Raw genomic sequence first — 17,694 nt, 5'->3', positions numbered from 1 at the left:
TACAACCTGTTCTCTAATTGAAATTAGCATGTTTGAAACTATTTTAGGTAGTCTATTTTTTTTTAATTACCTTTAAACCTACTTTTTTTACTTTTATAATGCAAAGCCTTTCTATACTGAATATTTACAACAAGACATAGAAATTTCTTCTCAGAAATTAAATTTAAATGATTTATGAGTAAAGGTACTTTGTCGCTCATCAGAGAATAATTCATAACAGTAGATTACTTTTATTAAAATACCTAAACAATGTTTGGGCCGTATATAAATATGCCAAATTTGATTATCTGCTTGTCACTTTCTCAATTTAGATATAACATTAAGTGGCTGCTCAATTTTTTATCATTTCTATGATAAATATCCAGTCTGTTGGGAATCACTAGCCACTGATACTGAAGTCAAGATGTTTCCAGGCTGCTTGGTGCCCTATCTCATCTCAAATCTTGAGGGCATTGTAAAATTAGTGACTTCATTCAAGTCAGACTGGCCATATCAAACATCATACAGAGATGGCTGATATTATGACTCTGATACATTTGGTGTGTACCTCTCTATTGATAGCCTCACTGGATAAAATGTTGTTATACAGCAGCTGAAATACTTGTTTTCATACTTCCCACTTTGCATAGGTCAGAGAAGAATTAAATATCCCATATTTTTACAAGTGTTCCATAAAAGCCAGTTTATTTGGTAGCTTATTTAATTTGTCTCACAGAAAAAAAATCTTTTTTATACTATTGATTCAATCTTAAACTGCAGAGGTGAAGAAATCAGCTGTAAACAAGACTGAGTAAATTACCCTGGTAATCTGTTACTCTGGTAATTAATCTATAATATTGTCTCCTGGAATGAAGAATATGTCTCTACTGCTAAGTAAGAATGTCAAGCAGAGTTAAGGAATTGACTATTTCACACTGCTTTGTTGGCTCATTCAGAAATTCTGGTTTATTCTATTATAGCTGGTTCTTCACAGTCTACCAGAGCAAAGTTAGGCCTATAAAGTGCAGTTGCAAGTTACTTGATCCTAGGCTTCCAAACCAGTGATTCATCCCTCATTTCTGTTTTGATGTGATACATACATGGTTTAAGACTGGATTCCAGGTCCTTAGTCCGCAGGAAGTAATACCAGAACTTCAGAACAGCTCTTCCCATGAGATTATGCTCATACTCCTGACTGTTCTGCATGTTTTGAATACTGAAAAACCTTATTCAAGTGCCTGATTCCTGGAGAGGGTTTCTGGTAAATTGTCTCAAGGCCCTGTCACTAGTCAGGAGTTCAGTGCATCTTTTAAGGCTGCATATGGGGTAAAATGGCTCCAAAGACACACTGGCCCAAGCTAGAGGGAAAAGGAAACAAATATAGGTGACTCAGGGCAGGAAGAACAAGGTAGAGTAGATAGCTGGAACTAGGTAGATGAACTTCTGCCTCAGGAAGTTTGCTCTGTATGTAACCTAGCTGATCCTGAGCCTCTGGGAGAGGCCTTGGCTGAGCTACAGAGATGCACCTGGCATGGCAGAGCCCCAGCCATGCCGTGGCACAGCAGGATTTGTGATTTGCCCCTCCCTTGAGTCTTTGTGTTGATTGGCTTAGGAATATGAAAAATCTCTGTATTGACAAAGTATTGACTTTGTGACTTTATGGCTGACATTCATTTTTCCCTTCATGTGTCGTTATGATATTTATGGGTAACCAAAAAAATTAGAAACTCCAACTCTTGTAATACTTATCAGCTATTTCTTTAATTCAAGCATCCCACTTTGAATAGTGACTAAAATACATAGTGCCTGTAATAACTATTATCATGTACATGCTTTACTATTAAGCAACATGACTTTACTATTAAGCAACATGAGTTAAAATTTTTTCTTCCTTTCTCAATGCTACAGGTGCACACATCCAGTTTCTGAATTTCTCCACTGAAGCAAATCATGATTTTCTTGAAATTCAGAATGGGCCTCAGCACACCAGTTCTATGATTGGCCAGTTTAGTGGAATGGAACTCCCCTCACCCTTGCTAAGTACTACTCATGAAACACTTGTCCATTTTTATAGTGATCACTCAGAAAACAGGCAAGGATTTAAGATGACATACCAAGGTAAGTATGAGCTAGCACAATGATCCTTAGGATTAGAAACAAAAAGTAAAATTTCAATTGTTTTTAATATTATTTTAGAAGATATGTTTGGTATATATTATATAGCATTTTAAAATCTGTAGATTGTTTAATAAATAGATTGGAATTTTTAAAATTGAAATTGTGTTGAGTTGAAATCTTTGTTCTATTGATGCAAAAGCCTGAGAAGGTGATGTTATTTGCCAAATGTCAAATAGCTGATAACCCTTTCCATTCCATGTACCAATTCATACTTCTAATATTTACTGTCTTGTTTTCCCATTTCCATAATCTTCCTATGATTAATGTAATAGTAAAATTTGCTTTAAATATTTGGATGAAAAGTTTTATAATTTCCTATGTTAGTATTTGCAGTCTAGAATCCTGTGAAAACTATCAGGAAATGAAAAAAAAAAAACCACCAGATAATACATTCTCTATCCATTTTCAAACACATATAATCAGTATTTGAAAATGTGAACATTTTGTGGTCATTGACTTTGGCTTTTTTCTTCATCTTCATTGTTTGTTTGCTTGTTTGTTTCCCCACTAATGACAATAAATCACCATTTTTGAACTGTTAAAATCATCTTACTGTCAACAGTTGAGCACTATTACAGGAGCTAAACAGTTTAGCACAATGGAATTGATTGTTTTTCAGATATCTGTGAGGGAGTTCATGCCACCTTATTCTAGGATCTTAATTTGGATAACTTAATTATGTGTTGGGGGTTAACACTATGTGTGGGCAGTTAAACACCAGACTACCACTCGCTCACTTCCTACCTACCCCAGTGGGATGGAGGAAGAGGAAAGGAATACTAAAAGCAAGAAATATTGGGGAAAAGATAAAAAACATTGTTTAACAGGTGAAGGATAAGGTGAAGAAAAGAGGAAAAAAATTAAAAGTGATGCAAAGGCAACCACTCACTACCTCCCACAGGCAGACCGATGCCCAGCCAAAGATGGCTAATGTCTCTAGTCTCCCACTTTTCTCTTTCGTTGCTGAACATCATTTTATGTGGTATGGATGATCTCTTATTAGTTCAGGTCATCTGCCTGGTTGTGTCCTCACCCACCCTATTGGATATTCCCAATTTATTTACTGGCAGAGCATAGTGGGAAACAGAGATGGCCTTGATGTTGTTCAGCAAACAATGTTCAGCAAAAGCCAGAACATTCCTGTGTTATCAGTATTCTTTTGTCCACAAATCAGACACATCACCGTATGTCTTCACAAAAGACAGCAAATTCTGTAATTTCCAGGTCCAGTATAGCATTTATTTGCATACACACACATATACACATTTATAGTTAGATCATATCTGTGGAGTCAATGGACAGTGAGGAAGATTCTGAACACCTGAATTAGACTGGTGTTCATAAAGCATGCCCACAAAGAAATCATGATTCTCTGCCATCTGTAGAATTTTTTTCTGTCACAGTCTTACAAGTATAGAATATTTTCACATCACATTCACCTAATCTTAGTTTTCTTCTGAGCAGTCAAAAAAATTGTGATTTTCAAGTTATAGAAATGACAGTAAAATATAACGCCATGTGGTATATTTTCTATATTTTCTCCAGTACTCTTTGTTCTGGTTCTATTTAGTGTGTTTTCCCTTGCCATAACAAGCTCTTCCTTACTAACAGCATTTTCTGCCCTGAAACTTGTAGTTAAAGAATACGTTGTTTGTAGACTGTATAACATGTTCTTCCAGAGGCAGTGTTGCAGCTTGTGCAAAAGTGCATAGTTTTATTACTCTTTTCTTCTATTCTTCCCTTTCTTACTTAGTCCAGTAGAATTGTTTGATCTACTCTGAAGTAAATGGGAAGGTGAAGAGGACATGATACAATAGGAACTGCTATTTTTTGGTTCATTCTAATCAACTCTTGTTAAAATCACTTGCTTTTTAGATAAGTTGCATGCTTTCTACTTCTCCCACTTGCTACTTGTTAGCCGTCAACAAACCTAGCATTATGAGTTCCTCAATGACAGTGTAAAATTTTGTCTTATTATGTAAACATTGGAAAAACAATTCACTTAAAGCCAGAGCAAGGTATTATGAAATATTACATTTTTGCATTACATGGGCCTTATAATAAAATATTTAGAAAAGTGATGAAAACTGTGTTAGTAGTGTTCCCAAAATAAAAGAAAATGTCAAAAAATATTATTCATTGGAAATCAGAAACTTATGCTAGTATTTTCCAAGTACTTACAGAAAAAATCCAGAAAAATTATTAAATTCTCAACAAAAGTACTAATTTGATGTATTTTCATAGGTAACTTATTAGTCTCATAGTTATAATAGTAGAACAAAAAAACATAACCAAGAAAGAGTAAAACTGTAATATTTGTGTCATTCTAATTTCAAATTAAAAATATAACTAGTATTTATCTCATTTCACAAATAGTGTAATTATATAGTAGATATGTAGCTATTTGCATTACCAAATGCATACACATTCATCCAGTTTTATACTTCCCATGAGTGAGAAGCAAAGCAATTTCTTTTGTCAAGATAACTCATGCAGTTCATTTTATGTATTACTTCTTACCTATAGAGACAGTATTTTAGTGTGTGTGTGTGTGTGTGTGTGTGTGTGTGTGTGTGTGTGTATGTGTATGTTAAAAAATTTATGGGTTTAAAACATTTAAAAAAACCTGACAACATAATCCACTTCAATAAAAAGTCAAGTGCTGGAAAAAATTAATCCTTCTAAAAAGTATTTATGATTCATTGGAGTGATTTTTTTCTAATGTGGAAAGTCAGTAACACAGTTGTGTTAAATTTTTAAGTGATTAGGATCTACCAGCTAAGCTCACTATATTGAATTTATAATTTACTTGTGGTTTGTTTTCCATATTCTTCATTTTCTTCATTGTGCAAACAGATATGGAACTTTTCTTCTTTAAAACTGAATTGTCTTGCATGTGTTTATTTTTCTTCACAAAGCAGAAACTCTGTTGCCTTTGAGATCACAGATTACACTAGCTATTTCTACTGAAAATATCTAGCATTTCTGTGATCATCATATATTATAACTTTATATTGAGCTAAAATAACTTGCTCAGCATCATTTAGAAAATATAGGAAATTGTACACTCAGTTGTACACTCAACAGAGAATACAGTCAGTGTATTCTCTGTTCTTCTCTTGCCCTCTGAAAGAAAATGCCAGTGGTTTACAAATGAGCAATTTTATTGTCTGCTTTATCATACAAAGTATATGATGGTTTTCATAACTGACTTTTTTTTTCCTGTTCCATATCTGTTGCTTTTGATACTTAGTTATCTTTTTTGATGGATTATCTGGATTTTCCTATTCTTTTTAGTATTTTATTTCTCAGTTATTTTCTCTTCCTCTTAGAAATTGCTGCAAATAATTATTCATTACTCCAATGTTATTCTTTTCCTTTTCCTTTCTTCCCTCTTAAAAGTGTTGTTTTCCTTTCAATAAATCAAATGCCATAGGAGTCTTAGCCTGATTTGTTTAGATGATGGAATTTAGCATTGTTTTGTTGCCTGGCTGTCACCCTTCTGAGTATACCTTTGTTACACAGTTTCAAAAGCATTGGCCCATTGCAGTGAAATCTCATGGTTCTGAAATAAAACTCTTGTTGAGAAGATGCAGCATTACTCCACAGATACCATTACAGTTTGGCTTGCTGGATACCAAGTCAGAATATTCTTTGTCACAACTTAATTTAATATGCAATGTCTTCCCTAATTGCTATTCCTGGTAGATAAATGTGGGAGGGAAATAAAATATGAGAGCTTGGTAGAGGTGTCACATTGAAAATCTTCTTATGAGCAAAACGAGTACTGTTATATGGAAAGCTGAGAATTTCTTTTTATTCCAATTGATGCTCACACAGTTAAATTGTCTACTTTTGTCATTTCTAGAAATGAATTTGCAAAGCAAAGCAAATGGACCTGAGCTCCTAACATCTTTATACATTTAACCAGCTGCTTTTTTCAGACTACTTCTAATTGATCTCATTTTAGGATGTCCTAATATACTATAATTGGGAAAAAAATGTTTTATAAACAAAAAAAAACCCATTACTTTTCTAATAATGAAATTAATTTAATTTACCCTTAAAAAAGAGGAGTGGGCAAAAAGAACACAGAGTTACAGTCATATTTGCCAAATCGTTCTAGTTGTATGAATGAATGTGTTGCATATTAGTGAATGTGTTACATATTAGAAATGCCCACAAGCTTGCATAGCTTAATTCAAATCTGATCTGTTGTATTTAAATTACATTAAAAGGATTTTAAGATTAAATTCAGGATTTTTACTTTATTGTACTAAATTCAGTTCAATTCAAAGACAGATTTTTTTTAAGTGAAAATAATTGCCTTTTCTGCTAACCAGAATACAATATGTATGGGCACTGAGGTAGCAGACTTATTTGCTAGGTAAATACTTTTTTTGTAGATACCAATCTAAAAATAGAGATGGGTGATGGCTATGCTTACTCAATCAATGCATGCAATGCTTGCATGCAGTAAAAAGAAATGAAGATTTCTAGAGATGTTAGCATTTTATGAAGGATAAGGTTTGTTGATAACCCCTCATCTCAAAGGAAAGCAAAGAATATGAACATTGTAGAGTGAATTATGAAACTAATAATGCTATTTCTCAGTTTTTTCTACTGATTTTCCGAAGGCAGATAAATGGTTATCAGATCAAATTTTAATATAGCTTGGAATTGTACTCTGAACAAATTATTTTTGGGAAGAAGAAAAGTGAATGCACACTGAGAACTGTAAAATATTTTCTACCCATACTTGTTGAGATCTAGTGCTGGTCCTTGAGCCTGTGAATTCTCACAGCAAGGATTTGAAAATATAACCTAAATCACTTAGATACTGTGTATTTCAGAAGGCATTAAAAAGCTTTGTCTCCTTAGCAGGACCCTGGGGAAATTACAGCTCTCAGTACCATTGCTGATCAGATTGGTTTATGCTCTATATTTTCATATCTTCTTTTCCCTTCAGCTTTGCAATTGCAATGCATTGGGAATGGTGGGCATTCCACTGTGTTAAAAATGGATTGCTAAGTTTCTGTGTCTTGTGGAACCTTTGTTTCACCTGCAACAAGAAGGAAGTTTGTAGTGATTGCCTGTTGACTTACTGGAATAAGTTAGAATTTTTTTTTTTCAAGATAATGAAAGAACTTTCAAAGTGCTTGATTTTTTTAAAGAGCAACATTTAAGTTTAATTACATTTTTCCACTGTTTAAATAAGTGTTTTACTGTTTAGTTAAAAAACAGAAGCATTGAGAAAGACTGTCTCTTGTTATGAGTGTTGCAGTTTTGCCACCTATGTAAAACAGCAAAGAGAGGAAACAACCACAAATACTTAGAAGAACATTTCTATGCCATTTGACTAGTGATCTTGAGGTTCTGACACCCCCATATATGTCAAATATCAATACTTGAGATATAAACAGTCTCTGTACTCTAGGTCTAAGAAGAAAAGTCATGGAAGTTTGATTGGTAAGCTGTTATACCAGGTCAAAAGAAATAAATAGTTTTTATGGCCTTTGAGGGATTCATAACAGAATTTAGTGCACAGAAGAATACAGTTAATCTAATGGTTCATAAGACATATTTGGGGGTTTTAATTCCTGTCCATATTAATGTTACCTCATCTTTTAATATTTATGGAACATCTTTTTTTTTTTTTTTCCACATAACTTATCCTTTAGGACTTGAGCTTCTTTAAGGGAAGCAGAATAAATGTTTGATTTGTATTATTTTTACTGTGGAAGTTCTAGTTCCTATTATTGGAACTGTAAGACTATTTTCAGTCTGCTCTGAATTTCAATATAACATAAAGCTGTATATGAAATAAGAATCTTACTCTCATACGTTTAAGAGTTTGATCAATATGGTCCAGAAAATGTACAGGAAAATGTTCTAATTTCCCTCTCTTTCTTCCACAAACACTCATGAACACACAAAACATGATTTAAACATGTTTAATCTGATAGCTTTAACTGAAAAAAAAGATGATTATGTTAGAGCTTCTGAGCCTTAGGAATCATGGAATGAAGAGAGGATTGTTGAAAAGTTACTGTATTTCTAAAATGGCTTCAAATTATGTCCTAAGGCAGGAATGCTAAAGGAAATAAAATCTTTTGAGGGCCCTGTAGCAAATTATTTTCTAAGTCATTAATTATGTTTTGTGATTCTAGTCCTGAGTCATGGCATCTGTAAAGATTATGGTCTTTGGTGCCTACAACAATAAACTGAGGTTCTAGATTGCCAGTCCTATCCTGTGCTCCAACAATGTGTATCCTGGGCTTTCATAAAAAGAGACATAACTAGCAGATCAAGGCAGGTGATTCTTTCCCTCTCCTTCCCTCTCTTGAGACCCCACCTGGAGTTCTGCATTCAATTCTGGTGCTTCAAGCACAAGAGAGGCACGGCCCTGTTCAAGTGGGTCCAGAGGAAGACTACAAAGTAAATGGCAGGCTGGAGCACCTCTCCTGTGAAGAAAAGCTGAGCCTAAATAAGAAGGTTTCAGAAAGTCCTTATTGTGGCCTTTCACAATCTAAGAGGGTGTTTTTAAAAATAAGAGGGGAGACTTTTTACCAGGGCCTTTAGTAGTCAGCAGTTTTAAATAAAAGACAGTAGATGTATTTTGGACATAAGGAACATAAGATGAGGGTGGTGAGACACTGAAACAAAAAAAAGTTTGACTCCCTGAAGGTCTTCAGTCAATTTAGATGGCACATTTAGCAGTCTGATCTACTGAAATATGTCCTTGCCCATGGCAGGGAAGTTGGAACTAGATCAACTTTAAAGGGCCTTTCCAACAAAACTCATGGTAGGCCAGTCTAGACTGAGAAGTGGATTTTTTATTGAGTCAGTAGTTATAAACACGATGATACTGAAGGAATGTACAAGAAGCCTAAATATAAATTTTAAGTGAGCTAATTATGACTCTTCTAGCATTTGAGTGATTTCATGCTCAATTCTCTGGTAATACCATTTTTCTGTAAAGCAATTATATGTTTGAGTGTTACAGAAGTGGAAGTGTTACTTCCATGCCAAGTGTATGTGGCACTTGGAAAGCCAATAAGTCACTCTAGTTCTTATGTAAGATGGTAAATATATTTGAAACATAACAGCAAGGTAGCAAAGAATCAATTACATTTCTTTTGTGATATACAGTCTTTTCTTATCAGTGGAAAATATACTGCACAAATAAATGACAAATGGCTATATGAGATAATTTTAAAATTCAAATATTTGACCTCTGCCAGTATTGGAATGAAATACTTTTCTCAGATTTCCTATATGTTTTATTTCAGGCTCTCACTAGAGTTTTTGTCTGCAGTCAAACAGAATCTCAGTTTGCAAAGCTCAGTAGCAAACAAATCTTAGGGCATGACAGTCATAAAAAGAGCTTTCTATTGCAAGGTGTGACATCAGGATTTGTTGGCAGTATTTATTAGTCATAACTACTGAATAATTAATTATTCTGTTAAATCAGATGTTATTGCATATATCAAAATAACAAAGAAGAATATAATTAATATTTATGTTAAAACTATAGAACATATTTCCTGAGTGACCTGTAAATCATAATAGTCACATGGATCACCTGACCAATAATTTATGAGTAATCTGTACAATTTATACCAGAATATACAAGCAGTGTATGTTAAAATTTTACACCTTATTTTCTAAAATAACAAATAGCAAAACAAACAGTTTTACTCTGTTCATATGCAAATGCTTTTACCCCTAACTGACTGACCTTCAAATTTACAGTGATTTGCTTTAGGCATAGGTTCTCCTCTTACTAAAACAAACCCCCAAAATTCCTGTATGTATTTTGTTTGCCTTATTTACAACAGGCAAAAGGCATACACATTTCTCAATAAAGAATAGCAAGAATTTTAAAAGCTAGGCTTTGTTTTATTCATTTACAATCCAAATGACAGTAAGGGATGTTGTTAACAAATCTATGGGCCTGATAGGACTTATCCAAGAGTCCTCAAAGAGCTGGCTGATGTCACTGCAAAACCACTGTCTATTTTTGAGCAGTTTTATGAGTCTGAAGAGGTGCCAGCTGACTCAAAGCTGGTTAACATTGTGCACGTTTTCAAAGAGGGCAAGAAGGAGAACCCCAGAAACTATAGGCCTGTCGTTCTTCAGTGTGTGGTAAAGTTATGGAGAAGCTTATTCTGGAAGGTATTGAAAAACACCATAAAGACAATGGAGTTGTTGGTCACAGCCAGTACGGCTTCATGAGAGGAAAGTCCTGCTTATCAAACCTGCTTTCATTTTATAACAAAACAAAACACTTAGTGAACCACAGGAAGTCAGTTCATGTGGTCTACTTGGATTTCAGGAAAGCTTTTGATGTTGTTTCATACAGGATCCTTCTGAGCAAAATGCCAGCATACAACTGGATAAACACATCACCTGATGAGTGAGCAGCTGGCTCATGGCTTGGGCACAAAGGGTGACAGTAACTGGGGTGACATCAAACTGGGGATCTGGCACTAGTGGGGTCCCACTGGGCTCCATCTTAGGTCCTGTGCCCTCCCACATCTTTGTAGGTAACCTGGAGGCAGAACTGGAAGGGATACTAAAAAAGCTGGCAGATAAAACTTGAACAAGCTGCTGAGTCTCTTGAAGGCACAGAGTCCCTGCAGAAAGACCTCAGCAAATTAAAAGTTTGGACAATCACCAACCATATGAGGTTCAACAGGGAAAGTGCTGGATTTTTCACCTGGAATGCACCAACTCTGGCTGTACAGACAAGCTGGGGAACAAGATGCTGGAAAGCAGTGCCACAGAAAGGGACCTGGGGGTCCTGGTCAATGACAAGTTTTGTCTGAGCCAGCAAGTGCCCTGGCAGCCAGGCAGGCCAACCTTGTCCTAGGGGACATTAGGCGCAGCATGGCCAACCAGGCAAGATTGTCCCACTCTGCTCTGCCTGGGCAGCCTCACCTCAAGTCCTGTGTAGACTTTTGGGCACTGCATAAATGAAAGATTTTAAACTATTAGAGAGTCCAAAGCAGGGCAACAAAGAAAGTGAAGGGCCTCAAGGGGAAGCTGTATGGAGAGCGGCTGAGGTCCCTTGGCCTGTCCAGCCTGAAGGAGATCGAGGAGAGACCTCATTACAGTCTACAAGTTCCTCACCACCTGCTGATTGATGCCAGAATCCCCTTCTTGAACCCAGATCAGCCACCCTTCTGGGTAACTGCTCCCAGTTTGTATACCAGTCATGATGTTCTGTGATATGAAACATCCCTTTGGTCAGTTCAGGTCACCTGTCCCAGCTATGCTCCTTCCCATTTTGTTTATATTTTCTTTTTTTGCATACCACCTCACTGGCAGAGCATGAGGAAAAAAAAAAAAATTAAAATGAGCAGAAATTAACTTTTCCCTGGCAGAAACCAGGACAATACCCACCTCTTATTCCATATAATTTTTGTCACACCAAGTGTCAATACTCCCTAATATCCCATGACCTTCCCTATTTATCTTTTTTGATACATATACACACAATCATCACTTCCTTCATCTATGGAAAACCTATGTCAAATCTGTCAGGATTCCCTCTCTTACCAGAGTGGTTCCTGCCTTATCTTTTTATGTAGATCAGTGGGAGAGTTGTGGGGTTTGTTTTTTTTTTTTTTTTGTAACTGATTTTTAATACTAACTTCAAAAATTCTGAGATTGTGTAAAGTACTTTCAAAACACAATATATGAATACTGTATTGTGACAAGTTAACCAATAAGGAAGCATGGTATTCATTTCCTCAAAAGGTTCTGCAATCAAAGTTGAAATATTCTAGTACTTACTGTCATTGTTCCAAAACATTGTTGTTATAACTGTTGGGCACTGCATTGCTACATCTTTAAAAAAAAAAAAAATCTGTGAGATCCTCTGACCTTCTGGAATAATTTCTATTCTATTTCTAATATAATTTGTTAAACAGATTTTTATATAGTTTAATATTTCAGTCTTGATACAATACTCTTCAGAGTACTGTACTCTTAAATAATCTTTCTATTGCTCTGTTTTGTATAAAGATGTTGATAATGATATTATCAGTATTAGTACTACACAAATGATAGCAGGAGTAATAATAACATTTAAAATTTATGAGCCATTACTAGATTTAGCACAAAATTGTATGAACCACAATTTAGGGAGAATAAATCTTTTGTATTTCCTTTCAGTAGCAATTAATTTTTATTCTTAGGTTTTGAAATTCTTTTCTTAATTTTTTGTTATTTGAGAGAAGGGGGATCTGATTTTTTAGAGGATTTCAGAATATTTCCAGTACCACTACATCTTTTCCAATTTTCTAGCATTACAAACACTGAATTCTGGATTTGCTAAAGGAATTAGGGCAAAGAAGAAGGCTCTCTCGACGTAAATCTTCTTATTGCACAGCATGACTGTAATTAGCAATGACTAAAAAACTTATTGCCAGTAGTTGTACTTCAGTGAACCAATTAACTACAAACTTCACTTTAAGTAAGCACTTAAGTGTATCTAAAATATATGTTTAGCTTAGTCTTGCTGAAATGGCTTGTTTAAATAATCAATTTCAGAATAATACACTTCTAGGATGAACATGTTCATATTGTAAAGGTTAACTGTGAAAAAAAGTAACAAAATAATTCGTTCAAGAATATGTTCATCATATTCTCTTGCCATATTTTTAGAGCTTGTACTTAACAACATGTGGATACAGAGCACACTGGTATTATTATACTTGTTTCAACTTTCTTCTGACAGAAGAGTTCCTTAAGGGGAAATTGAGGGTTCAAAAAGAGGAGGGCCCTCATACTTTTAACAGTGATTTCTTAAATGGCAATTACTTACTATCCAATCTATGTTAAGTTGCCTGCAAATAATTCTGCATAACATTTTTATGAAACAATCTTTTTATTGCTTCATATGGAGCTGCTTGCATTATCTTTATATCTTAGTAAATGTTATTAATGAAAGCTTCCTCTGAATTTTCACCACACTGATTTTTATGAATTGAATGTGTTTCTTTGAATAATATTTTGATGTCCTTAAAAATACAGAACCTAACATGAAATATGATGAATCATTAAAGCAATTTTTTGCATGACAATATATTCCTTTCCCTTCAAAGATATTTGTAATTTTTGAGATCTTTATGGTGCTCTGTTGTGTTGAAGTCATTCATTAATTTATCTAATTTGTTTAGGTCACAAGATTTTTGGGCATAGTTTAATATCTATTAAAAATCCAATGGCTTGTGAAAATCTTGTATTTCATAAAGGTTTAGGGAATTAATTATTTTGTTGTGCTTTACTAAAATATTTTTGTATGGTCCAATGATGATTTATTTCTTGTTATGTGTTTATCTCTGAATGACTGGAGCATGGCATTCCAGTGTTTACTTATTATTGAATGCACTACAGATTTTATATTAATGTGTACTTCCTAGTTGAAGTACTTCCTGTTGAGAGCTAATTAAGCAATAAAAGGTACTTCTGTTCTCTTCCAGCTTATGAGTTACAGAACTGCCCTGATCCTCCTCCTTTTTTGAATGGCTACATAGTCAACTCAGACTACAGTGTGGGTCAGTCAGTATCATTTGAATGCTATCCTGGATATGTTTTGAGGGGGCAGCCTGTTCTCACTTGTCAACATGGAATCAACAGAAATTGGAACTATCATTTCCCCAGATGTGAAGGTAACTTTCTCATAGTTCCTTTGCTTCAGAACTCACAATACTTTCTGATTTTGTTTACTTGTTTGTGTGCCAGCACATAATTCAGCTTTTTCTGAAGAACAGTGCCTTTATCCTAACCTGTAGTGTAAGCAGATAAAGGCAGAATATTATGTGCTTTATAAATAATAAACATTTTATGAATCATGTTCCTTGGCAGTGATTTATTTTTCCTGTTAATATCTGTCAGTTGTATTGATTATGAGAACTCAGGATGCTGCCAGCAATTATCTTAAACTCTATGTGAAGGACTATTTCAACAAGATACTTATAGCAGTTAGGTTATGGAGACATCTTTATAAGTGTTTTGGAAGAAAATACAAAGTTATTAATGCTAAAAGTTCACTATAAACAAATATTTCATACTTTTCTTAATGTTAAACATGTGGTAAAGTTTTAAAATATCAGTTAAAAATAGATATAAAAGTGTAAAGTGTTAACATTTGGTGTTTTTATAACTTGTTTGAAACCTAGCCAAAGTTCCACACCCCTCATATTTTATTGATATAGATGCAGCACCAAAGGGTATGCAGCCTTCTATCTTTTCTTATTCCTTTTTACTCCCTATAGAAGCGTATTTCCTAAAATACATGAAGGTGTAAAATAGAAGAAGCATATTTGCTGGTATAAATCAGCATTTTCTGTTTTCTTAGATGAAACAAGAATAAATAAAACATGTTCAGTTTGAAATGACATGCAGGTGAATTAATATTTATTATGTCACGAGGAAAAAGTCATTCTTACTTTTCCCTGTCCCCTCGTCCATAGTTCTAATTCAGTGTTTTTATCATAATTTTCTAACTCAAAGAAGGCACTCCTCTGCTACTGATGTTTCCATAATTCACAACATACATTTGGCCTGGTTCCTGCACATGTAAATCCTACCCTCCAAGCCTACCCAGAGTCATCTACATTTCCTGCACACAGCTGAGGCCTGAATGCATGCAACTCTCTTGTGTGTGTGGTTGTGTACATTTATAGGTACCATTTCTGACTAAACAGCAGGTTGCTTTCTGTTTTGACTGAGCATTAAGACTTTTTTGTCTCTCACTTAGCACACCACTTTGTGGAAAATTCATCTGTGTATATTAAAGCTCCACCTAGTACTGCTGAAATTATTCATGTGACATATAAGTGGGTTTTTTTTCTACGGGGAAAACAAATTGTTGCTCTGATTGTCATAATTTGACACTGGATCTGAGGGAGAAATTAGTGAAAGAATTAAATATTTTTTCTATCTGTGACTAGTTTTCTTAGAAGTTTGAATCAAGAACTTTCTACAGAAGACTGCACATACTTTTGAAGGATGAGAATCTGTATATGGGAGAAAATTAGATTAATTTCTACTCAAGTAATCATAGTAGAATCATATCATATAGTCATGCTCTAAGACTTTACTCCTGTGCAATCCAGTTGTATTGGTGACTTACCATAGATGTCTTGCTGTAATGTATGTAATTATCAGTAAATGACTAACTGGGTTTGGGTATCTTTTGGTGGAATTTTAAAAATGTTTCCTGTCTTTCCATGCACAACGTAATTAGGTGTAAATGGGTATGAGAACATACAGTATGGCATTCATTCATTTATAAATCAACATGTGGTCTACTGTTAGCATTTGGTAGCTTAGAAGATTTGATTATACATTTACTCATTTCAAAAATCTGTTTCTTCATGTCTGTCATTCAAAGTGTAACATAACAACATCATTAATTTAGAGCAATTTGTTGATTCACACTAAAGCTATGTTTATCTTGTGTGAAATCTAACCAGTTATTTCTGCTTAATGTCATGCTTTCTGTGATTTTTAAAGATCTTTGGAGAAAGCCTAGTAACAGCTGGATGCATTACTTACTCTACTAGAGTTTTGTTACCTGTGACACTTTTTTCCAGACAAAATTTATTGATCTTCCATGGCTAACAATCATATAAGAGGAATGAGACTGTCTTTACTGAGATTCAATCAATCTTCTTTCCTTCTTGAGCAATAGAGAATAATGAAGGGAAAATAAAAAATTTATGCAATCAATAACACCATTAATAAACCTGTCAAAAATATAGTAAACTCAGAATATATTTAAATATAAACCTTCAATCAGAAAAATCCTGTATATTAATTAGAAATTAATATTAGTCTCAGGAAGTGTATTTCCCTGTAGTAAGCATAAAACAGTCTTAGTTGCAAACATAGAGTACTGATAGTTAGTACTGATATGGATGAAGAAAGTAAAGTAGTTAAAGCATCCTTAGCCTGTCCTATAAATCCAGAGATTATTAAAATAACTCCTTCAAAAAGGGCTACTCATCAACTAGCCAGATGACCTTCTACTACAACAGTATAGCAGCTTTAAACCATACAGAAAATGAGACATCCTTCTGCATTTATCAGTCCTCCTTTCTTTTTCCCTTTTCCTTTTCTGTCTTTCCCTTTTTCCTTTTAAGTTGAAAAAGAAGTGAAAAGGGTCTTTAGGAGACTTACAGGAACACTGACAATAATAAGATAAGCTTAATGGTAAGAGCTAGAGAAATGTTCTAGAGCAAGGTTGAGTACCCATAAATGAGATTAATATCTCATTCTAATGGGTGAGACTCACTAATTTACACTAATGGCCATATGTCTACTTGAATACATGCTTTCATCCATATTCATTCAATTCTTCCAATATGAGACTCAAAAGAGCACATTATCACTATTTGCTACCCTTGAATAAAGTCACCCTTTTCATATCTTTGATTTGACTACAGACTTCATTCAGCAAGTATGCACAAATTTGTGTCCACATGTCCATTTTACTTGTCATAAGGATAATTAGCATACAATCTACAAGTGAACCACCATTAAAAGTGGCTCAAACTTGTCAGAAATAAAGTATAATGGTTTTGGACTAGTGAAAGAACAATCAGCCTATTTTTTCCAGAATTGTATTCCCATTCAGTTAGAGTTCAGTTGGATGGAAACATGCAGGACCTGTTTGTATATTTGGTTTTTAAACTTGAATGCAAACAAAAGGTGCCCCTTTTTAAATGGTGTCTGGACTTAGTTTCAAGAATTATATGCAAACAATACTACTAGTAGATTTTGATGAATTTTAAGAAATGAAACCTTAAGGCCATCAGCATAAATTACTTTTAGAAATGTCAGGATTTATTTGAGAAACAACCAACCAAGGAAAAGGCTGTCTTTAAGACTTAGGTTGTCTTGTCTTGCGGAGCTTTAAGAATTTTATAGCATTTTGATATTCCACTTGTAACATGAAAAACTATTTTCTACTACTATTTTTTTTTCATTTGTTTTCTTTTCAGCTCCTTGTGGCTATAATGTAACTGCTCAGAATGGTACAGTTTATTCCCCAGGATTTCCAGATGAATACCCAAATTCCAAGGATTGTACTTGGTTAATTATTGTATCTCCAGGCCATGGGATTTATATCAACTTTACCTTACTTCAGACTGAACCTGTGAATGACTACATTGCAGTTTGGTATGCAATTTTTTTTGGAAACAGAAGTGATATTTTTCTGATTGATTAAAAAATCTCACTGTCCCAAGCTACAGATTTTCTTAGTATTGCTCTTTAGATTGTCATATGTGCTGAAAAATGGCATAAAACAACTTCTAAGGTTGTTTCTTAAAACAACATCTAAGGTTATCTGAAAAAAAATGTTTATCACTTTCTGAACTCTTTAAGAATACTGTTCTAAAATACTTTGAAGCTCAAACTCAGTTATCAATCAGATCTTGTTTGACTTTCTGTTCTCTAAGTTGAGGCCATGTCAAAGTGATGTAATAATCAATGCTATGTTGAATTATGTGTTCCATG

The 17,694-nt window shown here is 34.3% G+C and overlaps 1 protein-coding gene across 3 annotated transcripts in view; it reads left to right on the top strand.

Moving 5' to 3' along the window:
- The window catches only part of CSMD1 (CUB and Sushi multiple domains 1), a 1,051,612-nt gene that overhangs the window by 923,532 nt on the left and 110,386 nt on the right, over positions 1 to 17,694 (top strand). For all 3 annotated transcript variants that reach the window (XM_031504428.3, XM_021551131.3, XM_085576363.1), the window contains 3 exons: positions 1,888 to 2,097; positions 13,650 to 13,838; positions 17,178 to 17,355. In XM_031504428.3, the coding sequence (XP_031360288.2) occupies positions 1,888 to 2,097; positions 13,650 to 13,838; positions 17,178 to 17,355 (577 nt within the window). The remainder of the gene's footprint in view (positions 1 to 1,887; positions 2,098 to 13,649; positions 13,839 to 17,177; positions 17,356 to 17,694) is intronic.

Source organism: Lonchura striata, chromosome 3, assembly GCF_050655825.1.
Source record: "Lonchura striata isolate lonStrDom1 chromosome 3, ASM5065582v1, whole genome shotgun sequence".
Lineage (NCBI taxonomy): Eukaryota > Metazoa > Chordata > Aves > Passeriformes > Estrildidae > Lonchura > Lonchura striata.
Note: the sequence above shows the minus strand (reverse complement) of the source record. Positions and strands in the feature narration are given on the sequence as shown.